Here is a 24,835-nt window from a genome sequence, read left to right on the forward strand (position 1 = left end):
TGGCTCCTTCAACTTTGTTACGCCTTACAACTTCACATTCATGCGAGGAAGTCATCATAACGGCTGTTGTTCCTTGATTACATCTGTCCTGTTGCTAATGAAGTCATCTAGTTCAAAGGCAAAGATCCATCTTCGATGAAATTACCGGTCTTGATGAAATGGCCTTAGTCTTCCCTAAAAGAAGCACAATAATCCATTAAAGATGGATTAGAGAAGATTTTATGGTTAGGTTTAGGCAGAATATTGAGTCCGCATCTTGCACCTTCTTAAGATGGTTAGAACTGTTCTTGGGTCCAAGTTTTTCCTGAAGAATTATCAGGCAAGATATGACTGATGGTTTATGAGCATAGACAGTTATTATCGTCTCCAGCGTTCTCACATTGGGATGGCTCAGAATTGCGACGTCTCAAGCCTTGTTTAGGCTCCAGAAAGTTGGATTGGGCTTGTGTGTGGTGTCGAGAAAGATGATCTCTAGATCATCTCTAAGGTTGAAACGGAAGCAAGATAGAGGTGGAGGAAGGTGAAGGACAGTGGAGTTGAGCGCAAGAGAGGAACCATGGTTGATCGTTTTCTAAATTTCCTCGTATAGGCTCAAAGACCAGCAGAACGAACTACTGCGCCGTAGCTGGATTAGATGAGGGTAGAGATCATCTTTGGTCAATTACAAGGACGCAACCCGAAGTCTCCAATTGGACAATTAGCCTTCGGGAAGAAAGCGGAGGACGACTGCTAGTTTACTTTTCTATGCCCATCCGAATGCAGAAATAACCGAACTTGCGGCCCAAGATTTTGCCATGTCCGGTCAAGGTCCAAAAGTTGCAACTTCGCGTTCCTAAATATTGGAACATGCGATGGATTTGATAAACGTGCTCCAACTTTAGCAACGGTCCATGATGGGATGGTTCCGCGAGGTCAATGACAGGGGACCAAAGCTTCTTATCTGTGATGATACATGATTGAAGAAACACGTTTTTAACACGTTTACTTCCAACCATAGTTTCCTGTACATTAAAACAAGTATCACCACGTTGATATCCAGATCCAGCTGGGGTATGGCCTGGTGACTAAAACCTAGAAGTTTAAATTAATATTTGAAAAGGAAAAAAAAAAAACAGCATTTGGCTCTGACGCATATCCTGCATGAACCAAGATGCAACAATCAAGAAAAAAGAATGAAACTTATACATAAAAAGTACGAGTTCTTTGAAAGTGTTCGGACAATTTATCATTTGTTCGCATGATATGGAACTATTTCTTTTTTTGATAATAATATGGAACTACTCCTTACCGCAATGATTTTGCTAGATCACGAGAGTCCTCATGCTGCCATAACCATGTATACTGCAAGGATCAAATAAGCAAGATAACATTTTGTAAAGTTGGTATACGTTTCCAAAATACAGCAGCAGAAATACACCACTGAATTCATTCAGACAGTAAAAGACAATTACACGAGTTGATGCACATCAACTCCGGAAAAGGGATGTGAAATTTCAGAGAACTTGCACACGTTTATTCTTGTTGGAACTGGAAGAAAGTTCAGTATGGGTATCTAATTGGCTCTTGCTGCATTGACTTCTGAATAATCTCGGTCTGCTCTTGCACATGAACAGAATAGAAACCAGTTGCTGTGGCAGCAGATGGTGCCCTTCCAACATAGTTAATGTCTTCTATAGTCCCTCTGCCAAGTGTCCTCATGGCAGTATACAAACGAGGGGCAACATAATGGTATGCGCCCATGTTCATTGGCTCTTCCTGGCACCAAACAATCTCTGCATCTGAAAAATACAAATAAATGGAAACAAAACTCAGTTACATACCATGAGAACCAGAACAATATAACTACTCGAATAGCCTAGCATATCAGTATAAATAATATATTCATGAAACATACAGCTGCAGCCATGTCCTTAAGCAGGTGATTCAACGAAACATTGTCTCACAAAGAAACAGCAATGCAAGTAACATGGTTGCTACATGGGCAGATCCAAATCCATCGCGGTGATTACCAGAGTCAGTAGCTGAGTAAGCTCAGCTAGTTATATCCCAAGCCTCGGCTCATAAGATAGTCTCAAGAACCAGCCCTGTGCCTTCAAGCAGGCTCGTTGCAGTGGGCTCGTTGCAGGCTTGTGGCTCATTAAGGCTTGCATGTGTTTACTAAGGGCCTGTTTTAAATACTTAGGAGAAAATTCCTGCAATATATAAACCTACAAGAAGCCAGGTTACAATCTGTAGGTTCCTTTCTTGAATCCAAAAGTAGGAAAATTAGTGGTTTGATATTTTCCAGAAAACAGAAATAAAGTATCTAACAGATTTATGACAGGAGATTAATTAGTATGGACGTAAATCAACTCAAAAGGCCACACTTTAGCCTGACAAGATGCTCCTGATGGAGCAAAACCATCCTAGGTCCTTATAAGTACACTTGATGGGCCATTGTCTTGCAATGATTGTTATTTCTTCTGAGGAAAAGAATGGGCAGAGCCCAATCGATATATTAAAATAATGAAAAGAAGTCAATGTCCCGCATAGATTGTTGACAACACAACATGCGTTGAATAGGTGGCTTATGATAACTATTAAATTCACTCTCCAGATGTGAAATATTCGCTGCAGTTATTTTTCTTTTAAGCCAATCTGTGTGTCAAAGGTGCAACATGCTTGTGACTAGGATGAAATGATTGTAAAGATAAGGTCATCCACTAACACCATGTTATCTAACAATTTGAATTGGATCTGGAGGTATGGCAGTATAATAATAAAGCTTAAGCAACTTTCAAACAGGCAATGCAAAGAATCTCATAAGAATGTCTACTTATCAATACAAAATGTGCGAGTGCATGCATGTTTCTTCAATTTCCACACAACTAATAACCATTCTGATTTAAAGATAATATCTCATACTTGGATATCGCTTCAGTTCTCTCTGGATCAGGTCATATGGGAATGGGCAGAGCTGCTCAACTCTACAGATTGCAACATCCTTGCGATCCTTTTTCTTTCGTTCTTCATCCAGTTCATAATACAACTACATGATGACAAATGTGAGTAACAAGACTTATAATGCATTCAAAATGGTCACCGGAAAAGGAAGCACGTTTTCTTAGTAAGCCCTCGGTGATGGTTCAGTTAGGCGCTAGAGATGGTACTGTAGAGTGTAGGCCCCCCCCCCCCCAAATGAGAGTGAGTGAGAGAGAGAGAGAGAGAGAGAGAGAGATTACCTTTCCAGAGCACAAAACCAGTCGATTAATACCCTCCTCAAGATCTTTATGGTCATTCTGATCTTTTATGAGGCGCTTGAAGCGTGTCCCTTGCTTATCAAATCCAGGGTGCCCTATGAGATCGTCAAATTCAGAAAGATGTGACTTGCAGTCCTTGTGCCGAAGCAGGTTCTTTGGTGACATCACAATTAGAGGTTTCCGGAAATCTCTGTGTATCTAGATGCTAAAAAATAAGTGAATTGAAAAATCTAAAAGGTATCGAGCCCATAAGGGCATGCTCATAAATAATCACCTGCCGCCGCAAAACATGAAAATAGTTTGCAGGTGTTGTGACATTCACTACTTGCCAATTGCACTCTTGAATCTGTTTTCTGAGTGTTGGATCCATCTCAGGTATTACATAAGGGTTGTCATCGCTCATCTGTGATCATCTTAAGCAATCAGTTATTGAAATATGCCCAGACTAACTATTAGCACTTTTTCCAACACATTTGCATCAAACATACAGAAAACAGCAATACAATTGCCACAGGGCATGAAGGCAATAAAGTAGAGCCGAGCAAAAGTGCACAAAGCATGTCAGGAACCTCAGATAATATTCTCATCCACTAGCAGGGAAAACATAAATACAAATTGTCAAAACCCCACTAGCTGAAAGATCATATAGAAAGGCATACGCAAAAGCTCTTGTAGAAAGAAAAGTTAAAAAAGATTCCATATTGATGAGGAAACAATTAAGTGTATGGCTTCGACAATAGAAATAGAAAGCATCTTGGCACTCTATATAATGGTCATGCACTATAACAAAATTGCATGCAATTGAAAACATAAAAACTTCTAAAGCAGGAGAGGAGGAGGCGGAATGGCAATTTTCTGATAGTTGAGGAAAAAAAGAATCCATTATATCATGGTTTTAGAAAAGCCATTGTGGTTATTTAACAGCATTAAAAAAATAATTGTGAATTTATTATAGACGGTCATAATGGCCAGCTTACAAAGAAATAAAGTCCCAATAATATTATAACCTCATTTTAGTTTTGTTAATACAAATATTGGATGTACAGTATATTCTTAAAACAGGGACCGTTAAGTAACAGCTGTCATGACTGTTATTTAATGCTGCTTTAACAAATCCAAAACATATGTAACAGCCACTATTTACAGGCAGCAATGTATTTCTGTAAACATAGGGAAATGTCAGGGAACTGCCGTAAAAGTCATTATCTAGAACCATGATTATTACCCCCCCACCCCCACAAAAAACCCACCAACATAAAAAAGAAAGTTTTTTATATAAAGAATAAACAGAAAGAAATTAAGAATACTAGAATAAAAAATAAGAATACCATAATCACACTGCTGTAGCATACTGAAACAACATTGGCACATACTATAAGATAAAAATGCAGCAGCACTATAGCCATACAGTAAACAAAACCAAACTGTTGTTCAGTTAGAAAACAATTCTCAATAATTTGGGAAGCTATAGCTATCTTCTTATATTCTTATGTGAATACAACCTGGATTATCAACAAGGGTAATCAGCTTGGACTCTCTACAAATTTACTCTACATATGACAGGACTCAAATTACCAGACTTCAATTGAAACAATTAGACAAGCTTAAATAAGTTGTTAATGACTTCTGCAAATAGTACATGCTAGATTTATACACGAATAGGTACCTGAGACCTACATGCGCCACACACATAATACATTATCACTTTATTAGAAGGGATCTTACGCAATTGAAGCTCTAAGATGGGCCTTGCAGGCAATGCATAATACCAATTAGTTCTAGGGCAATACCTGGAGAAAGCGCTCCAATCGTGCGCTTGAATGTTCAGGGCCTTGACCATCATAACCATGGGGAAGCAAAACCGTAAGCCCTGTTTGGCGAAGCCACTTTGACTCTCCACTACTTAGAAACTGATCGAAAATGACTTGGGCACCATTCGCAAAGTCACCAAACTGAGCTTCCCAAAGTACTAATGAGTTAGGATTTTCCATTGAGTAACCCAATTCAAATCCAAGGACAGCAAACTCTGAAAGAGAGCTGTAAGAGAAAAGGGCATAGGAGGTCAGCTTATTGTCATGTTCCTCTAAAGGATACACAGGATAAAAGAAACAGAATCAAGTGTGCAGCATATAGCAGCTGTCTTTTTCAAGCATTTAAGTCCACTAGAAACAAGAACTTGAACTTCTAAGGCTGCACATCATGGTAACAGCTAGCACAACATCTGTAATAGCAAATTCAACTTACAATTTGAAAAATGACACAACCTCAAGTGGGCCAATCATTAACTTCATTTAATCAACAATCAAATACTCAATAAAGTAGTAGATAAAGCAGAAGCAGTAACTACTCCACAAGCATCAAATGAAGGCCTAAATTGTTGCTTGCATTCCTAGAAAGAGGATATAACATTTAAGAGTTAGTGCAATAAAGTGCTTGATAAGAAACACAGTTATTTTAAATGCCTTGTTTCAAAGCAACTAGAAAAGTTATAATAGACCCATCACTTACACTTCTCAGAACAAGAGAAGAAAGAATAACGTTTTATATATTGTTAGAGGAAATATTAAGAAAACAGTGTTTTTAGACACTCCTAATTACTTTGTCCCTTTTCAGAATTCCAGATAAGATGTCAATAAGCACTTAAAATGATACTGTAGATAGGAACTGTGGCATAAGTACCAACCAAGGAATTAATTTCATAACCTGGAGGACCATTTGCAAGAGTAAAACAGAATACCCAGATACCTAAACCAGAGGGAATTTAGGAAGATAAAGGAATAGTGGAGAGAGCATTACATGGTAGTACACTTTCTCTTACACCTATTGTATATTAGCAGCTGTAAAAAAACAACTAGTTTCCACCCTCTACATGAGGGCAGTTTACCATTCTATCAATAGATAATTTTGCAATTCAAGTAAGCTTAATCCAATCCTTCCTGCAAACCATGACAATTGTTTTTGACATCAAAAAAGAAAAAGAAAAAAGAGAGATATATATATTTAGAGTATCCAATGTTATTGCACATGATCGTCTACTTCTAGTAACTTGGATCTTATTTGCTAAACATATGGCTTATAAGAAATAATATAAAATTAAGAAAGATCTTCTGCAGATAAATGCATATGCCATCTCAATGCAAAGCAGGGGCTTACAAACTTTACGTGGTATTGGCTTCAAATAAACAAAGTCAAACTATTATTAACATGGAAAAATGCAGTTTCATATAAATGTATCATCAAGACAAGCTACTAAGGAAACTCAACAGTTAGCCCTGTTGAAGTGTTAATAGCATGTGACATGCATACCTGGACTGTTGTCAATCATAAGCAATTTGGATTGTTATGCAAACCAAACATTTTGATATTAAAGAAAGCCGTCCAAAGAAGTAGATTTGTTAATCTAATCAACTAAACACTCACTAGGGGCCTAAATTTATTCTCTAATTATCAGATAAGCATATCAATATTTACCATTAAAGTTTGCACATAGGTATCTAGAATAATTTTTATATAAATGCAAAACTGATACACTTACAAAAGTAAATCAGACAAAATGTCAACATCTCATTTCCTACTCTGACGCATTTGCATCAAATTGAATGCTCAATCAGCTTTACATTTGCAACAAACTGCTGATAATTGTGTTTGATATACAAACACTAATCATATGACTGGGCCACCAAAAGGGGCTGGGAAAATTCCAACTATGAAGTAGGGATTGCTTAAGCAAGTCAACATACCAAAGCTTTGATGTTTGAAGATTCAAATCTACATGCACAGCTTCCTTTAAAAAAAAAAAATCTATATGACAACTCATAGCAAAAAGTTCTATTGTACATTTATCATGTTAAACGCTAAGCTCAAAACATAACATACACCATATACCCCCAGAAACGAGAGTAGCACAAGCGAAATGATTAAAGTAACAAAGATCAAGTCACACTGAAGGCAGATAAGATAAATTGAAACATATACCTGTTGCTAACAGTAAACATCTCCTCATCTTGGTTCATCAGAAGATGGTCTAGCGGGCAGTACTTCTCTCCAGTTTCCTGATCATGAATGACTGCATGCCGATGACTGAAAGTGCCTCTTTCGACATCCTGCCCACTTAACCTGACATGATTACCTTCCACTATAAGAGTGGCAAAAGCAAGTGCTTCTGAAACTGCCCAGTCAATGCCTTCCCCTGTTTCAATCATCTGAGCACGTTGCTCAAAAATCTTCTTTACAGCTCTGTGAGGCTTAAAATTTTCAGGAAGGATTGTAATGGCTTCCCCGACACGTTTCAGTATTTCAGGTTTGACACTGTAATTTTGCAGTGGTTTAACTTAAGATCAATCAAAATGAAGAAATAGGTCAGCAGGAGAAAAAGAAGGAAAACCAAAAAAGGATGACCATACCCAGTATTCCTAATACGTGAAATTTGTTCAGGTGATTTAAATCCAGCCCAATAAGCTGAAAGCCAATCCCTCCTCCTTGGAACGTAGTCTTTGCTGTTAATAAATTCTTCATTCAGAATGGAATTGACTTTATTGCGTATTCTCTCAATATCTTCTTTAGATATCTGCCCTGATTGTAGAAGCTTGTTTTGGTATATCTCAAGCGCGCTTGGATGGTTTCGAATCACCTTTATAAGTATAATTCAAATTAGAATGGTCAAAAATCATGTCCAAGAATGCCTAATAACAGTAAAAAACTTACTTTAGCATCATTTAAGGAAATTTTGAGTTCTTAGTTCTTATTATTGAACAGTAAGCACGTTTAGTTTCTGTCCCATCTTTCTTAGTGGCTTCTGCTTCCTTTTTTTACACATTTTACCTTTAAGTAACTATCTTTTTTCAATCAAGGAACCATTCTTAAATGCTAAGATAATAAACATTGAGAAAAAGAGCAAAAATGGAACGTTAGCCAACATGAAAAAAGTGATAAATTAGAGAATGCAGTGCACAACAAAAGCAAGCTTTACATACATTCATATGATAAAGAATCAGGCAAAACCAATGAATACTTCACGAGCTAAGCCTTCCTATAAAAAATTAAACAAAAGCATAACGAAATGTAGAAGAATTTTTTTTAAAAAAAAAAACCACCTGATACATTTTAGGCTGTGTGAAAGAGGGTTCATCAATTTCATTGTGCCCAAATCTACGGTAACAAACAACATCAACCACCACATCCGAATGGAATGTCTGACGCCACTCTGCTGCAAGTTCACAAGCATGGACCACTGCTTCCAAATCATCGCCATTCACATGGAAAATTGGAGCATTTAATGCTTTAGCTACATCTGTACAATACTGCGAAGACCTCCCAGACTTTGGATCAGTTGTAAATGCAACTTGATTGTTCACAACAATGTGAATTGTTCCACCAGTTGTGTAGTTGGGGAGAGCACTCAGATGCAAGGTCTCATAAACCACACCCTGCCCTGCAAAGCTTCCATCGCCATGAATCAAAACTCCCACATTCTTTGTCCTCTCGGTATCATTTGAATAGTACTGTTTTGCCCGAGTCTTCCCAACCACGAGTGGATCAACTGCTTCTAAATGACTTGGATTCGCAACTAAAGATAGATGTATCCTTTTCCCACCTCTGGTGGGCCTATCATACGAAGTACCCAGATGATATTTCACATCTCCTGATCCAGTGTACAACCCCTCTCCCTCTTCAACAGGCTTCGTACCACCACTAAATTCACTGAAAATCTGACGCAAAGGCTTCCGGACGACATTGCCCAAAACATTCAACCTTCCCCTATGAGACATTCCAATCACAATGCTTTCCACCCCCAAATCAGCCGCTCTATCGAACATCTCCTTCATGCCCGGAATCAAAGTCTCCGCACCTTCAAGACCAAACCTCTTCGCAGCAGTCCACTTCGTAGCCAAGAAATTCTCAAACTGCGTGCTCCAAATAAGCCTATCAAGCATGACCTCACGGCGCTCCATACTGTACTCCCTCGGTTTCACCGTCTCAATCTTTTCTCTCAACCAATTGCACTTTTCACGATCAGGAATGTGCATGTACTCGTACCCGATACTCCCACAGTAAGCCTGCTCGAGCCTGTTTAAAATAGACCGAAGGGTCTGGACAGGGCGATTCTCTGACAAGAAGCCCGACATCCTCCACACCCCAAGGAAGAACTCTCGATCCAAATCAGCCTCGGTGAATCCATACAAAGACGGGTCCAAATCCTCGGGAATTTCCCAGTTCTCTAAACCTAAAGGATCGAGCTTGGCCTTCATGTGGCCCCTGACTTGGTAGGCCCTAACCAGGAGCAGCAACCGCATGCTCTCTTGGATGGTCTGGCCGGAGATTCCCGGAGAAGTGGCAGCTTGACCAACAAAGTTTCTAAAGAAGTTGTCCCATGACTCGTCCACACTGCTGGGGTCGTTCTCCCAGGCTCGCTGCAGCTCCTCCAAGTAGACGCTGCTCGTGCCATCGAGGAAGCTATCAGTGAGCCTGGAGAGGGGCACGGGGCGGGGAACCGGGGCGGCCTTCGGTCTAAAGCTCGTAGAATGAAAGCAACGAGTAGGAGAAGGAACAGCACGAGTTCTGGCGATGTGATGAGGCATCTGAGATAGGTTTCTTCTTAGGGCCGATCTAGCTACCCCAGACGCAGCTCTAAACCACGCCATAGCGATCAACTTCCACTAAAGCGACCAAATATTTCTCAGAACGGAATCCAACTAAGCCTATTATCTGAATTTCAAGAAATTAAACCCCTATGCGAACAAATTTACGCAAGAAAAAGACCGAGAAATCCTGCAAAATGAACGGAGGAGGAAAGAAGAAGATCTCATCAGTGATCGAAAACTCAAGTGCAACTGCTTCTTGAGATTTAAAAAAAAAAAAATCGAACGAGAATTTTTAAAAAAGAACACACACAGACGCGAATACATACAAGAAGATCGACATGAAACGAGATATAAAGATGAATTCCAGAATTATCTGTCTAAAATTTCCGAAGAAATGGATCTTTTGAAATCTTTGCTTGTCGGTGATGATACCTGAGAGAAGTTGGAAAGAAGAAACCCTAAGCCTGGAGGCAGGTCAGATGAGAACGAACGAGGGGGCAAGCGTTGAAGCCGCTCGCGAGTCGCTTCCATCGATCAGGCTTCAGTCGCCCTCCTTTATCCATTATTAAGCCGGCCTTCTAGAAAAAGCGCGTCATCGTTCTCCCATATTTCCGTATTCCCCCCGCCTCGATGGACGATGGACGGGCGAGATGCTATCCCAAAAGCTGCGCGATTTAACGAGTCGACGCCTTGTAATGCCACCAGGTGGCCACTTTAATTTCACGCACCGTACAAATGATTTTATCCTTTAAAAAAAAAAGATCACGCACGGTACATACCGTGGTACACGTATTAAGAAGGGCCGACGTCCGAGGACTTGTAAGTTGTAACAAAGCAATATATACAACGTCTGTAAAATTTGAAATCCATTATAAAGCTTGTTCTCTCCCCTATCAAGGCAATAATTTTATCAGGAATTGTGTAAATTTGAGAAGAACACGGAACATGATGCTGAAGCGGGAAAGTGGTATCCATTAGCGTTTGGCGTTTGCTATCTCCGTTTGCACGAGGCATGGCGTCGCCACAATGGTTGGCTAATTTTCTTTTCAAATGGAGAACACTGTGAACTTCCAACAAAATTAGCTGAAGGTGGTATTGAGAAAATACTTTCACAGGTACCAACCTGAACTTGAAATTGGCAGTGATGTGTGGAAGCAATATATACAACGTCTGTAAAATTTGAAATCCATTATAAAGCTTGTTCTCTCCCCTATCAAGGCAATAATTTTATCAGGAATTGTGTAAATTTGAGAAGAACACGGAACATGATGCTGAAGCGGGAAAGTGGTATCCATTAGCGTTTGGCGTTTGCTATCTCCGTTTGCACGAGGCATGGCGTCGCCACAATGGTTGGCTAATTTTCTTTTCAAATGGAGAACACTGTGAACTTCCAACAAAATTAGCTGAAGGTGGTATTGAGAAAATACTTTCACAGGTACCAACCTGAACTTGAAATTGGCAGTGATGTGTGTGTGTGTGTGTGTGTGTGTGTGTGTGTTGGGGGGGGGGGGGGGGGCGGAGTCTTTCGCAGTGGAGTCTCAGGAATTGTCTGGAGGTATCTTGGTGCTGTGGAAGCAGGGGTAGCTACTGTGGATATATTCCGTAATTCCTCTCAGCAAGTTGTAATAGTATTTTTTGAGCCTAATGAAGTTTCTTGGATTTTGTATGGTGTGTATGTTAGTACTGACTACAGGATGAGAAGAGTCCTTTGGGGTGAGGTCACCAACCTTATCTCCTAGAGGGTCCCGATTGTGGTGGTGGGCAATTTCAACTCCATCTTCGGGCCTTATGAAAAGAAAGGTGTCAGAGCCTACACCAACAAGGTGGAGAGAAGAGAGTTCTAGGAGTTTTTAAAGTCGAATGGATTGGTAGATCTTGGATTCTCCGAGTTGAGGTTTACCTGGTACAACAATCGTGCAGGTCGCGCTAACGTTTGGGAGAGGATCGACAAGGCCACCGCATCACCGTGTTGAATTCAACACTTTTCCACCTATCAGGTTCGTCATCTGGCCTGGATTGCCTCTAATCATTGTCCGCTTTTGATTTCTATAGCTTTTTGCTCTAACCACCGTGGCCCTTTCCGCTTCGAGAAGATATGGTTGTCGTACCTCCAGTCTTGGGATATTGTTTGAGAGGCCTGAAGGATGTTGGAGCAAAGAAATGTCATGCAAAGGGTCTCGCGCAAGTTAGAGCTCACCAAGTAAAGGCTTTGCAGGTGGAACCATGAGGTAGCGTGCAGACTTTGTAATCAAAGGCCCAGATTTTAGGATGATTGTGGTTGATGAGTGCCAGTTCTTCAATAGCTCGATCCCGAAGGCTGAGCTGAGAACGGCGTGGGCCGGACTGAGCCATGCTCGCCAAATGTTGCAGGCCAGCATAGTACAGCTTGAGGATGATTCGATTACGATTATTGGCTGGATCTAGGACGACATCAGCAGTACAGGTGGATGCCACCCCTTACTTCGAGACATCTATGCTATGATCTGATGTAACCTTCCAAGCCAAGCACGTGTATAAAGAGACGAATGAAACTTTAAACTTGGTGGCTTCATACTTTGATCTTTTTTTATGTGCCCGTGCTAGAATGGTATGACTCATCCATCTCAGCTAAAACAAAAAAAAATAAAATTCTCTAATTTCATTATGCTCCATGATCAATCTTGTCAGCATGTGCATGGAACTTGACCATCTCTGATACGCAATAGGCATCCTTACAATATAATTGGACTGTTAAGACAGTACTTCTACATGCCACTACACTTCTAATGCAGGTAAAAGATGAAGCAACAGCACTTGCTGCTACCATCATGTTCTTTCAACCTGCTACCATTCCAAATTCCACTTTCTCAAGTGCTTCACCTTCCTATAAAATTAAGTTGAACATATTCTCTCCTCTTTCAAGCCCCTGTTGCAGGCATAAACAATGCGCATGCTGTAAGTCGAGACAGCTTTCTGTCGAACCACCAGCTATTGAAGAAAATATGGGGAGGTTTTAACAGATATGCTATTGGGTACAACGGTGATGCAGGCGACAAGGGAAATCTGAATGCATCCAACTGTTACCTCATACAGTTAATGAGGACAAAATAGAGAATTTATGATGACATCTTGTGTAGACGATGATTAGTAGAGATCCCTACATTTTGGCCATACTGATAGGATAAGAACATACCAATTGATGCAAATCATCACACAATTTTGTAGCTAGCCGTAAATAGCCTTCACTCCGAACAAGCACTTCCAAGTTTGTTCACAAAACCACCAGCGGAACGCCAACCTATGTAAAGAAGGCATACTATGGTCTCTGTAGGAAAGATGAATATAAGGGGAAGATGCTTCGCGGTCCCATGTCGAAAAATAGTCAATACGTTCCCAGCAGTGGAAGAACTACGTTACACACTAGACCGGGAGTTGCAAAGAATGAAAGGATTAAAAATACAAGCACTCACCATATAATGGCTGTCTTCATAACAACATTGACCTATAACAAGATAATTAGTTCCCAACAAAGTCAACACCCACCCAACCACCACCACCACCACCAATTGTTCCATCAGGAACCACAGCAAGCGGATTTTGGTGCTGCATTGCCCTCAGCAGCTGCCTGGTCCGGTTTGTTAATCTTAATTGTCCGGTCCTGCAGTAGACAATAAATTTAGCACCACAGCAGAAGATTTATTAATTTTCATCAAAGAAACAGACTTTCCTACCTCAGGTTTAGTATCAGTTTCAGCGAGCCTTTGCTTTATATCTCTAGCTATTGAAAAGAAGACCTGCTCCACATTTAGATTTGTCTTTGCACTCTGCAATGTATCGTTATCCAAAATATAAGGAAGCGTAAAAGATAAAAACATTCCACAAAGAAGGAGATTAGGAGTCATCAATACTCTTACAGTTTCAAAAAACTTGATGCCATACTCATCCGCAAGTGCTTGTCCCCTTGAAGTAGGCACTGCCTGGTTCAAGGAATTGATTGCAAAGAGAGAGATTTAACAAACAGGAGGCAGAAAAGACAATTAAGCATCCTTTGTAACCACGAAGATTAAATAAACTACCGGCAATGAGAATAGACAATCCAAACGGTTGAAATAAAGCAGGTCTTAATGGAGCGTACCCTTTTGCTTTCATCCATATCAGCCTTGTTTCCCACCAAAATTTTGTTCACATTATCAGAAGCATGTTGTTCAATGTTCCGGATCCAGTTTCTGATGTCTTTGTGTACAAGAACCAAGAAATGATGAGAATCAGAGAAAACAGGGTAAAATCATAATTTATAAAAGGGAAAGTACAGTATGAAGTAATTACTATTGAAAGATGACTCATCAGTGACATCATACACAAGCAAAATACCCATGGCCCCTCGATAGTATGCTGCGGAAAGAATTAAGTGAAACAAGGTTACTCCAGCAACCTTTGGGCAAAAGAATCTACTATATGCATAAAAATTCAACCAGTTCAAATGCCAAAATGAAAAGAAGCAATAAACCTACCAGTTGTAATAGTTCGAAACCGCTCCTGACCAGCTGTATCCCATATTTGAAGTTTAATCCGCTTGCCATCCAGCTCAATTGTTCTTATCTTAAAATCAATGCTGCACAAACACCATAGCTGTGGGATCAGAATTAGAGTACACCAGTGAAACAGGATACTGAGAAAAGACATGCAATTAAAACTTAAGAACTAATAAGAGCAGACTATTAGTGCCCGAAATACAACCCACCCAATCGTAGTAATGAAACTGGTGGTGAAGGAGCCATCCGAGAAACGCAGGAGGAGGCAACTTTTACCGACACCTATAAAAGGAAGAATTGATGTCAAGGTGCTTGAAATCCACAAAGTGTATCGCATTTACATCTTAACAAAAAGATTCTCTTACATAAGAAGGTCCTCTTAATTTTAAACTGAACCGTTGGTCAGCTTGTGTTATGTCAACATTGGGGACACATTCACTATATGTTTCAATTTCTTATATGTTAGTGCATTCTAAGCTAGAATGTATATCATGAATTGTCCTAAATCGTAATGGATTCAAGAAAACATTGGGTAATGTTGTTTTGAATATTTCACGATTGTAGAAATAGAGCTTAATTCCGTAAAGAACCTTTCCTTGGTTTCAACCACCCACAGACAATGCTACAGTAGAGCAAGTAGGTAGGAAAAAGAACAAAAAGAAGAACAGAAGAAAAGATAGGAAAAGGCTAGGAAAGAGAAAAAAATAAATTTTGCAACTTCATATGTGCAGAATACCCTCCCTTAATCTATGCCTTCTTCACAAACCAAGAGCAGGTAATTTGCATCCACAAAAAAAATCTTAACTTACAAAGCAATCACTATTAACATTATAAACATTGGATCCCCATGAAAACACATATGGAGAAACACCTAATTTTCCGAAAAGGACTCTATTGACTAAAACTTCGAAGCAAAACAACAACAGAAATAAGAAATTTTAACACATCAAGGTAAAAGAACCAAGAAGAAGAACAGAAGAAAAGATGGGAAGAGGCTAGACGAAAGAGATAATTAAATTTTGCAACTTCATATATGCTGAAGAAAAGATAGGAAAAGCAAATTTGTTTTGTTTTAATTGCCTCTCGTACCTCAATATTCCACCACCAAGTTTGTTTATGTGTATATCTTTTCCCTTTATCTCTTTGAAAATATCTTAAACTACACTTTTAATATAGTTGGCCATTTGGTCCCACATTTTGTTCATCTCAGTCCTTAGATTCCAATTTCCCTCAATAATTTATTCTTAAAAGCGGTATCATTTTCTCCTTCTAAAGTTCATTATCTTATCTTGAAACATTTATTATTTTTTTGTACAATCATCTTCTTGGCTTTTGTACAATCATCTTCTTTGTATGATGTAATTTCTCATCTCCTTACTACTCCAATTCGCCACCATTGTACTAGTTTACCACTACAAGATTCTCTAGTCCTGAGTAACCCTTGCCCAACACTACAACCAGAATATGTTATAGTGCATTGCTTACAGGCAAAGACCAAATCAACCCTAGTTCATTTGTCACTACAACCAGGTTACATTGTAGTGTGTTGCTTATAAGCAACAACGTAGCCAACTCTTCTCACCACAATTAGGCAAAGTTGTGGCACGTTACATGGAACAGCAAACATCCTAGTATTTATCATGCATATCAAATTTGGATTCATCTCATAATTTTTGACATATTTTTATGATTGACCTAACATCAACCCACCAATTTTCTCGTCTGGGCTTAGGACTGGCAAAGGTGTTAACATGCCATGCCAAAAACAAAAAAAAAAAAGATATAAACATTGGAAGGAGATTAAGACCACTTAGGTAGTTATGGAAATACGGAACATCTAAAAGTAATAAAGCCAGGTCAGATAAATAGGATATCAAAGAGAATGAACTAAGATGAAATGGGGAAATGAACCATAACAAACCCTTGTGAAGGAAACTTGGCACATTAACACTTCAAGGCTCATGAATGGTGGGTAGAGAGAGAATACAAGTCTAGTTATCATCTTTATCGTCCATTAGACTTATCTTAATACGTTGGAATCTTGGTCCAATCAAATGGATGAAGCAACCAGGAATCTCAATTATATTGACAGCCAGCCGTAGATATCCTTTATTTGATTTTTGATATTATGAGAACTTAATGATATGGACTTATTCACTAGCAAAATGATAAATGAAAACCAACCCACCATCCAAATATAAGGAATAAGAAATAAGGAATGTTAAATCAACCCATCATCCAAATCCCCCACCCCCCAATTTTTTTTTTTTTTTAACTTCACCTTACCTCTTCCATTTTCCAATATTTCTTCTTGAGATTTCATGCCAATTAAGCTTCATTTCAGATCTTTAAAAATTCCCAATTCCCTACAGGCAAAGGGAGGTGCAGTGTTACACTACAATGTCTTCTCAATTAAGAGTTAACATTATGAATTGGCATGCAATCTTCACCTCATTTTACACTACAATGTCTTCTCAATTAAGGGTTAACATTACGAATTGGCATGCAATCTTCACCTCATTAGAAAGCAGCTAAACTTGTCATAGGATTATCTAATCCCAAAGATCTCCCATATCAAATAACTGCCAGCTTGCAGGAGCTGTGGAGCACTTCCCACAGCCACCTCATCATGTTGACGACAACAGTTCTATATTCAATCCAGCTTTAGAAGTTCTTAAAGAAATTTGTTAATATAAACAGTGAGAAGGATGTGACTGGTTCATGCTGCCACAATCATGGTAAGTTGTGCCGGTACCAAAACTCGTACCTGTTACCTGGCAGTACAGTACAGTATGGAACTGTGTCATTCCATTCTAGGCTCGTCCCGGCATAGCCAAAGTCGGCGAGGGTGGGGGGAGGGAAGAGGAAAGAGACGAAGAGAGAGAGATGGAGAGGGAGGAATGGAGGGAGAGAACTTTTGGCCCTCCTCTCCTCCGGCCGCACGAAAACAAGGGTGGAGCCCTTGTTTCGTTGGAGGGAGAGAGAGCGAGGGAGGGAGAGGGAGAGACAGTGAGGGAGAGTGAGGATTTCTCCCTCTCTCCCCTTCCCTCTCCCTCTCTCTTCCTCCCTTCCTCCCTTTCCCTCTCCCTCCCTCTCTCTCTCTCTTCCTCTCTCTCTCCTTCTAACTCTCCCCTATTTCACCAGATTTCTCGAACTGAGGGGCGGACCCATGCCGGTTCGCCCCTAGTACGGCGTGGTACGCCCGAACCAAATGGTTCGGGGTGGTACAACATTCCATGGCCACAACATAGGTGTGACAATCTTATGAAGATTTTCATAAATCATGACTGAAGTCTTTATCATACTGATTTTCTTGAATAGCACATGTATTTCACAAACCAAAATGATATTTAAATAAGAATCCACGAAAATATTGTAATAGCAAAATCAATCTCTCCACACAACCTCAGCAAGTCATTCCTTTTCTTCTTGAAATATTAATTTTTGTCAAATGGATCCTCAGTTGAAGTAGGAGATTATTTCTTGATGTATAAAGATTCCACTTGGATGCCATACAGGAAGCAACATTTGTATTCACTTAACAGTTATTTTCTGTATATGCCCTGTCTCAAGCTAACCAAGCCAAAATAAAGAAGGTTAATGCAAGAAAAACTCTCCTCAGGAACCATTCAGAACTACATACTATCCATGTACCAACCAACCACAGAACAAACTGTCTACAAGAGAGATGCAATGCTAAATCCATGACCAGAAATTAATTTTTCTAGAAGAGATTGCCTTTCCCCTACTGATGGGTATGCTTTAACTAAATTGAAGAATTGTATGAAATGTATATCAATTTTCTGTTTATAAGAATATTGTTGTGGTTGGCTGGTAGCACACGAGACACAGAGAGAGATCAAGGCCAGATGGAGACATTTGACTGTCGCAGATGCAAATTTGCTTTTACATTTTTCAGTTAGTCTCACCATTCATTAGGGAGATATTTATCAATAAACCTGATTGTAAGGGCTTCAAACCCTCCCACCTCCTCCACAATTTCATTCTTGTAAAGACAAAAAGTAATTCCAACATAATAAAAAAATTTTAAAAAAACTATACATACAAACAATGTTATATTAAAGGTAATAATAGACAAATGGAAATTTAATATCAAACACAAGGACCTCAGTAATTGGAAGTTAATTATGTAGACCTTATAAATCTATGTACAAAAGATAAGGATTGATATAGATAGGTATACATTTACGAAATTAAAAGTTGAGGATGACAAAAAGAGTTCGCCTGCAATTGCAGAATATGTTAATAGAACAGGAGTACTACAGATAGAAGGTAGACCAAAACAAGAAATCCAGAGAGAGGTCTGCATCATCCACAGTCGTCTGTCAGGGGATTAGGAAAAACTATCAGCACTGATGAGGCCACCATGATAGGTCACTTGCCATGAGAACATTGCATGGGATGGGTATAATTATGGATAAAACCACTTTTTGAGTATTCTCTATTATCTCTACCATGCAAAACTCTCAAACCAGATAGAATTAAATTACGTGGTCAAGTGTATTAACTATTACACACATTGAACTTTCGATTAGCATCACTAAATCCTTATTCTAAATGATTATGCAGAATAAATGATCAGTAGATATGCATTTAAACAATTATACAAGACAAATGGTTGCTTAGAATGTTGATGAATAGAGCATGAATGGTTCAAACTGCACAGCCATACAAATGACTGCTTACACATTTGCTAGGCAACCTTCAGTAACATCTCTTGATAGAAAAGGAGAGATAATAGATAATACTTGGGGGGCTAGCTGCTATGAGATGCAAGGGGCTTCTTGATCATAGACTTTAAAAGTTTCTAATCATTGAATTGAAACTCAAGCTTATCTCCCAAACAAGATTCAACAATTCACACTTCTAAACCAATCATTGATTTCAAGATATATTAGCTTTCAATATGGAAGAAGAATCTCAAGGTAGAACGGTTAAAAAATGAATTCTGCAATTAACCAGACCAAGTTTGCAAGTCTTTTCTTTTTTTTAAGCATATCAAACTTTAACTTTCCCTTTTTGATACATGTGAAGCATGACTTATTACACTGCATCATGTCTAAAATATTATACCTTACAGCCAAGATATGCACCTTCTCATGACTCTCATGACCCATAGAGGATTTAGAAAAAGAATATTTGAAAAACATATAAATGGAAAAGATCTAGCAAGAACCACGCATTATATATACATATATATATATATATATATATATATATATATATATATATATATATATATATATATATATATATATATATATATATATATATATGTATGTAGCAACTGGAGCTCCAAACAAAGGTTCTCATTTTTTCTATTATTCGAAAAAAGAAAAGGGCAAAATCACTACTAGAAGGTTATGACAATGTTTGCAGTCAAATGAAATACATGTGAAGCAAGACTACTATCATGAGTAATAAATTATTTTTCACAAGAAGCCATAATTATCAAATTTATGTACTAGTCCAAAAGACAAGTCTACAACTATGTGATCATTGGAGGCAAACAATGTCCTATGTTGCTAATATTTCCTACAAAGGGCTCCACCATTGTCAACAGAAGCATTTTAAAACCCTTCTAACAACTTCCACCAATACTATACATGCCTTTCCCTTTTTCGTGTTGTCTCTCCAGCATAATGAGCAGAATTGGTTAGAAGAAATGCTACCACAAGAAGCAGGCCCAGGAGTACTACATAGCAATTGGAAAATGTTACCAAATATAGGGAAAATCTTCTTTTTATAAGCACGAATATTTGCAACAAGAAACTTATTGAGAAGATAATGAACATAGAAATACAGGATACTTCTAAAACTAAATAAGTAACAGGACATAAACACAAATAATCTTCATGAAAAAGAAAAGCAACATATTGGTTAATGCTATAAAGCCAGACTAACAATCAAGAAAAGAATAGATCATGATTCATAACATTAACAGCCTATGAGGACTCCAAATACAATATTTTGCTCGCAAGTAGCGTGTGCCAACAGGATGGGAAGGACTAAGGACAAAAACACTGTATGTCCAAAGGTTTTGCTAAATTATGATAGATTTCGTCTCCTGCATATTTCAGAGGGGGAAGAAAAAAAAAGGACATTCAAACTGAACTTTAACAGGACAGCAAAGAAATATATATGTTTTTCTCTTTTGGCTTTGTAATGCATTAACACCAAACAGTTTGGTGTACCTATATCTTCTACTACTTTTTTTTATTTTTTATGCAGTATCGTACACCCTTTACACACCCAAAAATGTATATTTGTTTATCTCGTTTATGACTTGTTGATTAGCAATGAAAAAATCAAAACGAGGTATTGATTAGACAAGAAACTAGATCAAGAGCCAATCCGTAAATAGGCTTCTTTTTTAAGACATAGTTGCAGCAAACTCATGGTGATGTCATACAGCAACCTGGTGCCGAAATCCAAAAATGATCCAGAAAAAAAATGAAAAGATTTATACCTCAAACAGCCTAAATAGCATACTAATCAGATCCCTAATGAGCAATCATTTCAATCCCATAACCACTTAATTTAAAGTCTCTGAAAGATCTCCAAAATCTAAATCTTTATCCCCCATTAAAAACCAATCTAGTCTAACAATTAGTGGGGGAACAGCAAACAGTAACTATGCCGATCCAAAAATCATTAGAACTCATGACCAAACCACAGATAAATGGATCCTTCAGACCATAAAAATGAGCCCCCATACAAACCCCGGATGAAAAAAATTCAAATCAAGCACATACTCAGTCAAAACCAAATCCATTAGAAGAAAAGAATCACGAAACCCTTACCGCTGTCGCCTATCAGGAGAAGCTTTATGAGGTAATCGTAGTCCGCCCGAGCCCTAGCAGGTGGAGCAGCCATGGAATCAAGAAATCAACAACAGCACTAACGCAATCGATCGAGGGCCCGAAATCCCTAATTCCAAGCCACGATCACAGATCCACAAGAACACATCACTTTTCACAAAGATTGAAGCAAGAAAGACCGAAGAATAAATTAAAAGGAGTAGAAAAAATACCAGATTACGATGAGATCATGGAGAGAAAAATAGATCGAGAGAAACAGAAGAGAGCGATCGATCGATAGAGTAAGGAAAGAAGAGTCGCTGCCCGTGCGATCCGCCGTTGAAGGGCTCGAGGGGGGGAGAGGGACGGAGGATCTCACGATTTTTAATCGTTCTATTTATTTTAGGAGAAGCGGTCTCTCCTACGCGTGGGAGTGTGGTTACCTCCCGGTGCGCGTAATCGTCCTCCGGGGGGATTGAAATAACTGTGCCGCGTTTCGATTGGCTGGTTGCCGGGTTCTTTTGTTCCATCGTCGCCGGACCGAGTTTGGGATCGTTCCAGGCTTCCCAACTTCTCTTATTTTATTTATTATTTTAATTTATTTATTTATTTATTTATTTATTTATTTTGGATATAATATTAATTTAGCGTGAATACAACCAAATTAAGATAAATTATGTGGCATAAAAATGAAGGTACAGTATCAATCTATATCCATGAGACTTCTTTAGAGTGATGGGTAGCAAAGAAGGCAATCCAATCGGTCGTCTTGTTTTTCTCTCGGTATACATGAGCAGCCTAAAAGAAATCACAGTCTCTTACCATCCACTTTATATCTCTAAAAAGAGGATGGTTGTCAACTTGTCGCTCAGCATTCCGAATCAAATCGATCACTATAGCAGAATCTTTTTTTAGGATAATCATACTGACCCTAGAACACTCCTCTTTCCAGGATGATCTCACCAGCTTCCAAAAAGTTGGCTTTCCGTCTCCTTTGAAGCAGTTGGCTTTGATATGTCTGGCTGTATTTACGTTAGAGGTATATGAAATGAAATACCATTTTGAAAAAAAAAAAGCTGGAGACTTTGTCAGGGAGTGTTAAGTAGGGAGCGCTCAGACTTTCTAAGCCCGCATTTGGAAGGAGGAAAAGATTGATATACGTGAAGATGATGAGGGATTGGACTTGGTCTTGATTGTGACAACTATGGATGGATTATGATTATAGTGTACATTAAGGACAGGATGAGTCAAGAGTTAGCTGTTGAGGTTACACTAGGTGCTGAAGAAATGTTCCCTTGCGCCATGATTAAGTGGATATTTTTTTCTACCTCTTAATTATGGAGTGTGACATGAGTGCAAAATCATGCCCTGAATGATCTACCAAAAATGGAACTTGATGATTGATTATTATGTATATTGGGCATCATTGTTTTCTTGATAACTGACCTAGGAGTAGCAGCTTTTGGCTCTCATAGCTTAGGAAACAATTTATATGCTTATTTGTGAGTTTTAAAACATAAATATTTGTTTTATTTCTTATCATATAATATATATTATAGACAAGTGGTTCGTTTATGGATATTTTTTTTTTTTGGTTAAATTTAAGGGACAAGAGGATTAATCCCCATCAAGCAGAGTGAACCTTTTAAAATTTTAGTCGCAATGTAGTAGCTTTATTGGCACGATAAATAACATTGCTCTTTCATGTTGATCTTTTATCATTTTGTTGGGGGTTTTTTTTGTGTATGTTTGTGTGTGTGTGAGAGAGAGAGAGAGAGATGTTTATAATGTTGGTAGCCCCAGCCCACCAATTTATTTTTAATCATTCAGGCAGATGCAAAAAAAAAAAAAACTATGGCTTTGAATGTAATACTGCTGATAAGAATGAAATAAATTTGATTTTCAGCAAAAACATTTTGCAAGTCCATCTTATTTGGTAAACAATATTTCAGACTAACAGCATGACTCCATAAAAATATTAAATTTATTGTTATCACCAAAATGAGTATCAATTTTTTGTTTTTTTTAAGTTGATAGTTTGCTACATCGTCACAAGACATACCTCCTAGGACAACTTGACCAGCAAGGAGAAAAAAAATAGCAATGGACAAGCTACTCTTACTCAATTTCAATTATATATTTTCTGAATTCAGGCTTGGAGTGCTGATGATCTTCAGAAGATCTCTTACAATATTGGAAGAGCTTTTAAGTGTGAGAAGTGCAAGGAAGGATTTTTGAGCTGTGCACTTTGAGCTAGGTTGGATTCACCCATATTACTGCCTTGTTGGTTATTGCCATTTTGCCGAGCACTGTGAATTAAAAGGTTTGTATTGGGAAATGGCTATCTACTCAAATAACTGGCATGATCCCTGGCATTGGCATAATGCCTTCACTAAGAGCATTCCAGAGCATGAGTTTGGGTCTTGAAAAAACTCATTTGCATGTGACCAAGAGGCTAACATGAAAAAATAAGACCAAAATGGCACAGATGCATACACTTTGGCTGCAATGTTTGCTAGTTACCTTCTTAGATATTATCCATCTCGTCGAAATTCAGGTCCACTGGTGGAATTTATCATCATTTTGTTTTGGTAAGCTAAGAGTTATTAACAAATGCTTTCAAACATGCAAACAGCTCTATCGACCCTCAGTAACTCTACAAATGCTGCAGATTATTATGCCCATTCTGTCCATAACCAGTTTTCAAAAATTATGTTGAACTACTTGATTGTTAGAGACCAACGAACAAGAGTTTTTTGCTGAACTCAACCACGAAGGGGGAGTTTCCCACTAAAAAACCAAGGGAAGTTATTCATGTGAAAAGATATCAAAAACTGGCCATGTCATATAGTATTAACATGGCATTTCATTATTTCATTATCCATCCACATAACTAATTGCAACATTTGATCATGAGTTTTGCCCAAGAACAGGATTTGCAAATTATTTAAGAACTTCACATGGGATCCACCATTTTGCTCTGTACGATAAACGTGGGTTACTGCTCTCGCTCATGTCATCATCTTCTCTTCTAGTACTTATCTCCAGAGCTGCCATCTCCATCCATTATTTCCCTTGAGGATTATTTAAGCAACATGAGAAGATGACAACATGAAATACATGCCAGAATCTATCTAAATTATGTGTCTGCCGGCAAGGTCGACGCATGCACTCTATTTTGTCTGGAAAGAAGGGGCCCAAAGATCCAACAAGACTGCTAACTATAAGCCACATTTGCACATTCCTATGGGCCATCTCCTCTGGTCAGTTCATTTTACTGAAAATATGGTGGCTCTGGTAACTGGATAACTGCAGTATATGGTACATCACAACTATCACTGCAATGCATGTAATTGATGTAAGAGGAGTATTTGTTAGGTGGCTTACATGAGTGAGTAAATGGGTGGCAAATGCAGGCATAAGTGAGGTGCAGAGTCAGGAAGCTGCATGGAGTTTATATGACCACTGATGCAATCTAAGAGAATGGCCTGGATTATTCTAATGAACTCTCATTCATAGCAAGTCATGCTTTTTTTTCCTGTTCTCCTCGTCAGATGAGTGAATGTAATTGCTATTTCAACCACATTAACGATGTTGCAATGAAAAATTTGCATGTCTGTGGCCCAAGTTGGGGCCTGAATTAATGTGATGCTTGTTTTTTTTTTTTTTTTTTGGTCTAATAC

The 24,835-nt window shown here is 38.6% G+C and overlaps 2 protein-coding genes across 7 annotated transcripts; both read right to left on the minus strand.

Moving 5' to 3' along the window:
* Window positions 1-1,355: 1,355 nt before the first annotated feature.
* On the minus strand, window positions 1,356-10,566 carry LOC103705945 (uncharacterized). Of its 6 annotated transcripts, none has more exons than XR_015968448.2 (10): window positions 10,253-10,566; window positions 8,333-10,007; window positions 7,643-7,869; window positions 7,215-7,547; window positions 5,030-5,276; window positions 3,514-3,642; window positions 3,222-3,437; window positions 2,905-3,028; window positions 1,895-2,207; window positions 1,356-1,778 (listed from the first exon to the last, which is right to left on the minus strand). XR_015968448.2 is itself a non-coding variant. In XM_008789860.6 (9 exons), the coding sequence occupies exons 2-9, from the start codon at window positions 9,878-9,880 to the stop codon at window positions 1,540-1,542; spliced, it is 3,063 nt and encodes a 1,020-aa protein (XP_008788082.1). In that variant the 5' UTR covers window positions 9,881-10,007; window positions 10,253-10,566; the 3' UTR covers window positions 1,356-1,539. The 6 variants fall into 6 exon arrangements, 3 of the variants coding, with proteins under 3 accessions (XP_008788082.1, XP_008788084.1, XP_088559757.1); XR_015968449.2 differs by having other exon boundaries at window positions 2,010-2,207; window positions 10,253-10,487; XR_015968450.2 differs by having other exon boundaries at window positions 2,010-2,207; window positions 10,147-10,467.
* Window positions 10,567-13,100: 2,534 nt separating this feature from the next.
* Window positions 13,101-21,645, minus strand: LOC103705946 (Ras-related small GTP-binding family protein). Its single transcript, XM_008789863.5, has 9 exons — window positions 21,386-21,645; window positions 21,156-21,282; window positions 14,541-14,613; window positions 14,311-14,411; window positions 14,126-14,191; window positions 13,935-14,032; window positions 13,714-13,776; window positions 13,531-13,623; window positions 13,101-13,457 (listed from the first exon to the last, which is right to left on the minus strand). The coding sequence occupies exons 2-9, from the start codon at window positions 21,226-21,228 to the stop codon at window positions 13,374-13,376; spliced, it is 651 nt and encodes a 216-aa protein (XP_008788085.1). The 5' UTR covers window positions 21,229-21,282; window positions 21,386-21,645; the 3' UTR covers window positions 13,101-13,373.
* Window positions 21,646-24,835: the final 3,190 nt, after the last annotated feature.

This window comes from Phoenix dactylifera, chromosome 8 (assembly GCF_051530095.1).
Source record: "Phoenix dactylifera cultivar Ajwa chromosome 8, Ajwa_hap1_PhDact_Kaust_v1.1, whole genome shotgun sequence".
Classification (NCBI taxonomy): Eukaryota; Viridiplantae; Streptophyta; class Magnoliopsida; order Arecales; family Arecaceae; genus Phoenix; species Phoenix dactylifera.

Coding starts and splice junctions, on each gene's coding strand:
- LOC103705946 (XM_008789863.5), bottom strand. CDS start 21,228: ATGGCTGCTCCACCTGCTAGGGCTCGGGCGGACTACGATTACCTCATA. Junction 14,614..21,155: donor TCTCCTGATAGGCGACAGCG/GTAAGGGTTTCG, acceptor TTCCTTTTATAG/GTGTCGGTAAAAGTTGCCTC. Junction 13,624..13,713: donor GCATCAAGTTTTTTGAAACT/GTAAGAGTATTG, acceptor GATACATTGCAG/AGTGCAAAGACAAATCTAAA.
- LOC103705945 (XM_008789860.6), bottom strand. CDS start 9,880: ATGGCGTGGTTTAGAGCTGCGTCTGGGGTAGCTAGATCGGCCCTAAGA. Junction 7,870..8,332: donor CACAGCCTAAAATGTATCAG/GTGGTTTTTTTT, acceptor ATACTTATAAAG/GTGATTCGAAACCATCCAAG. Junction 5,277..7,214: donor ATGTTTACTGTTAGCAACAG/GTATATGTTTCA, acceptor TTTCTCTTACAG/CTCTCTTTCAGAGTTTGCTG.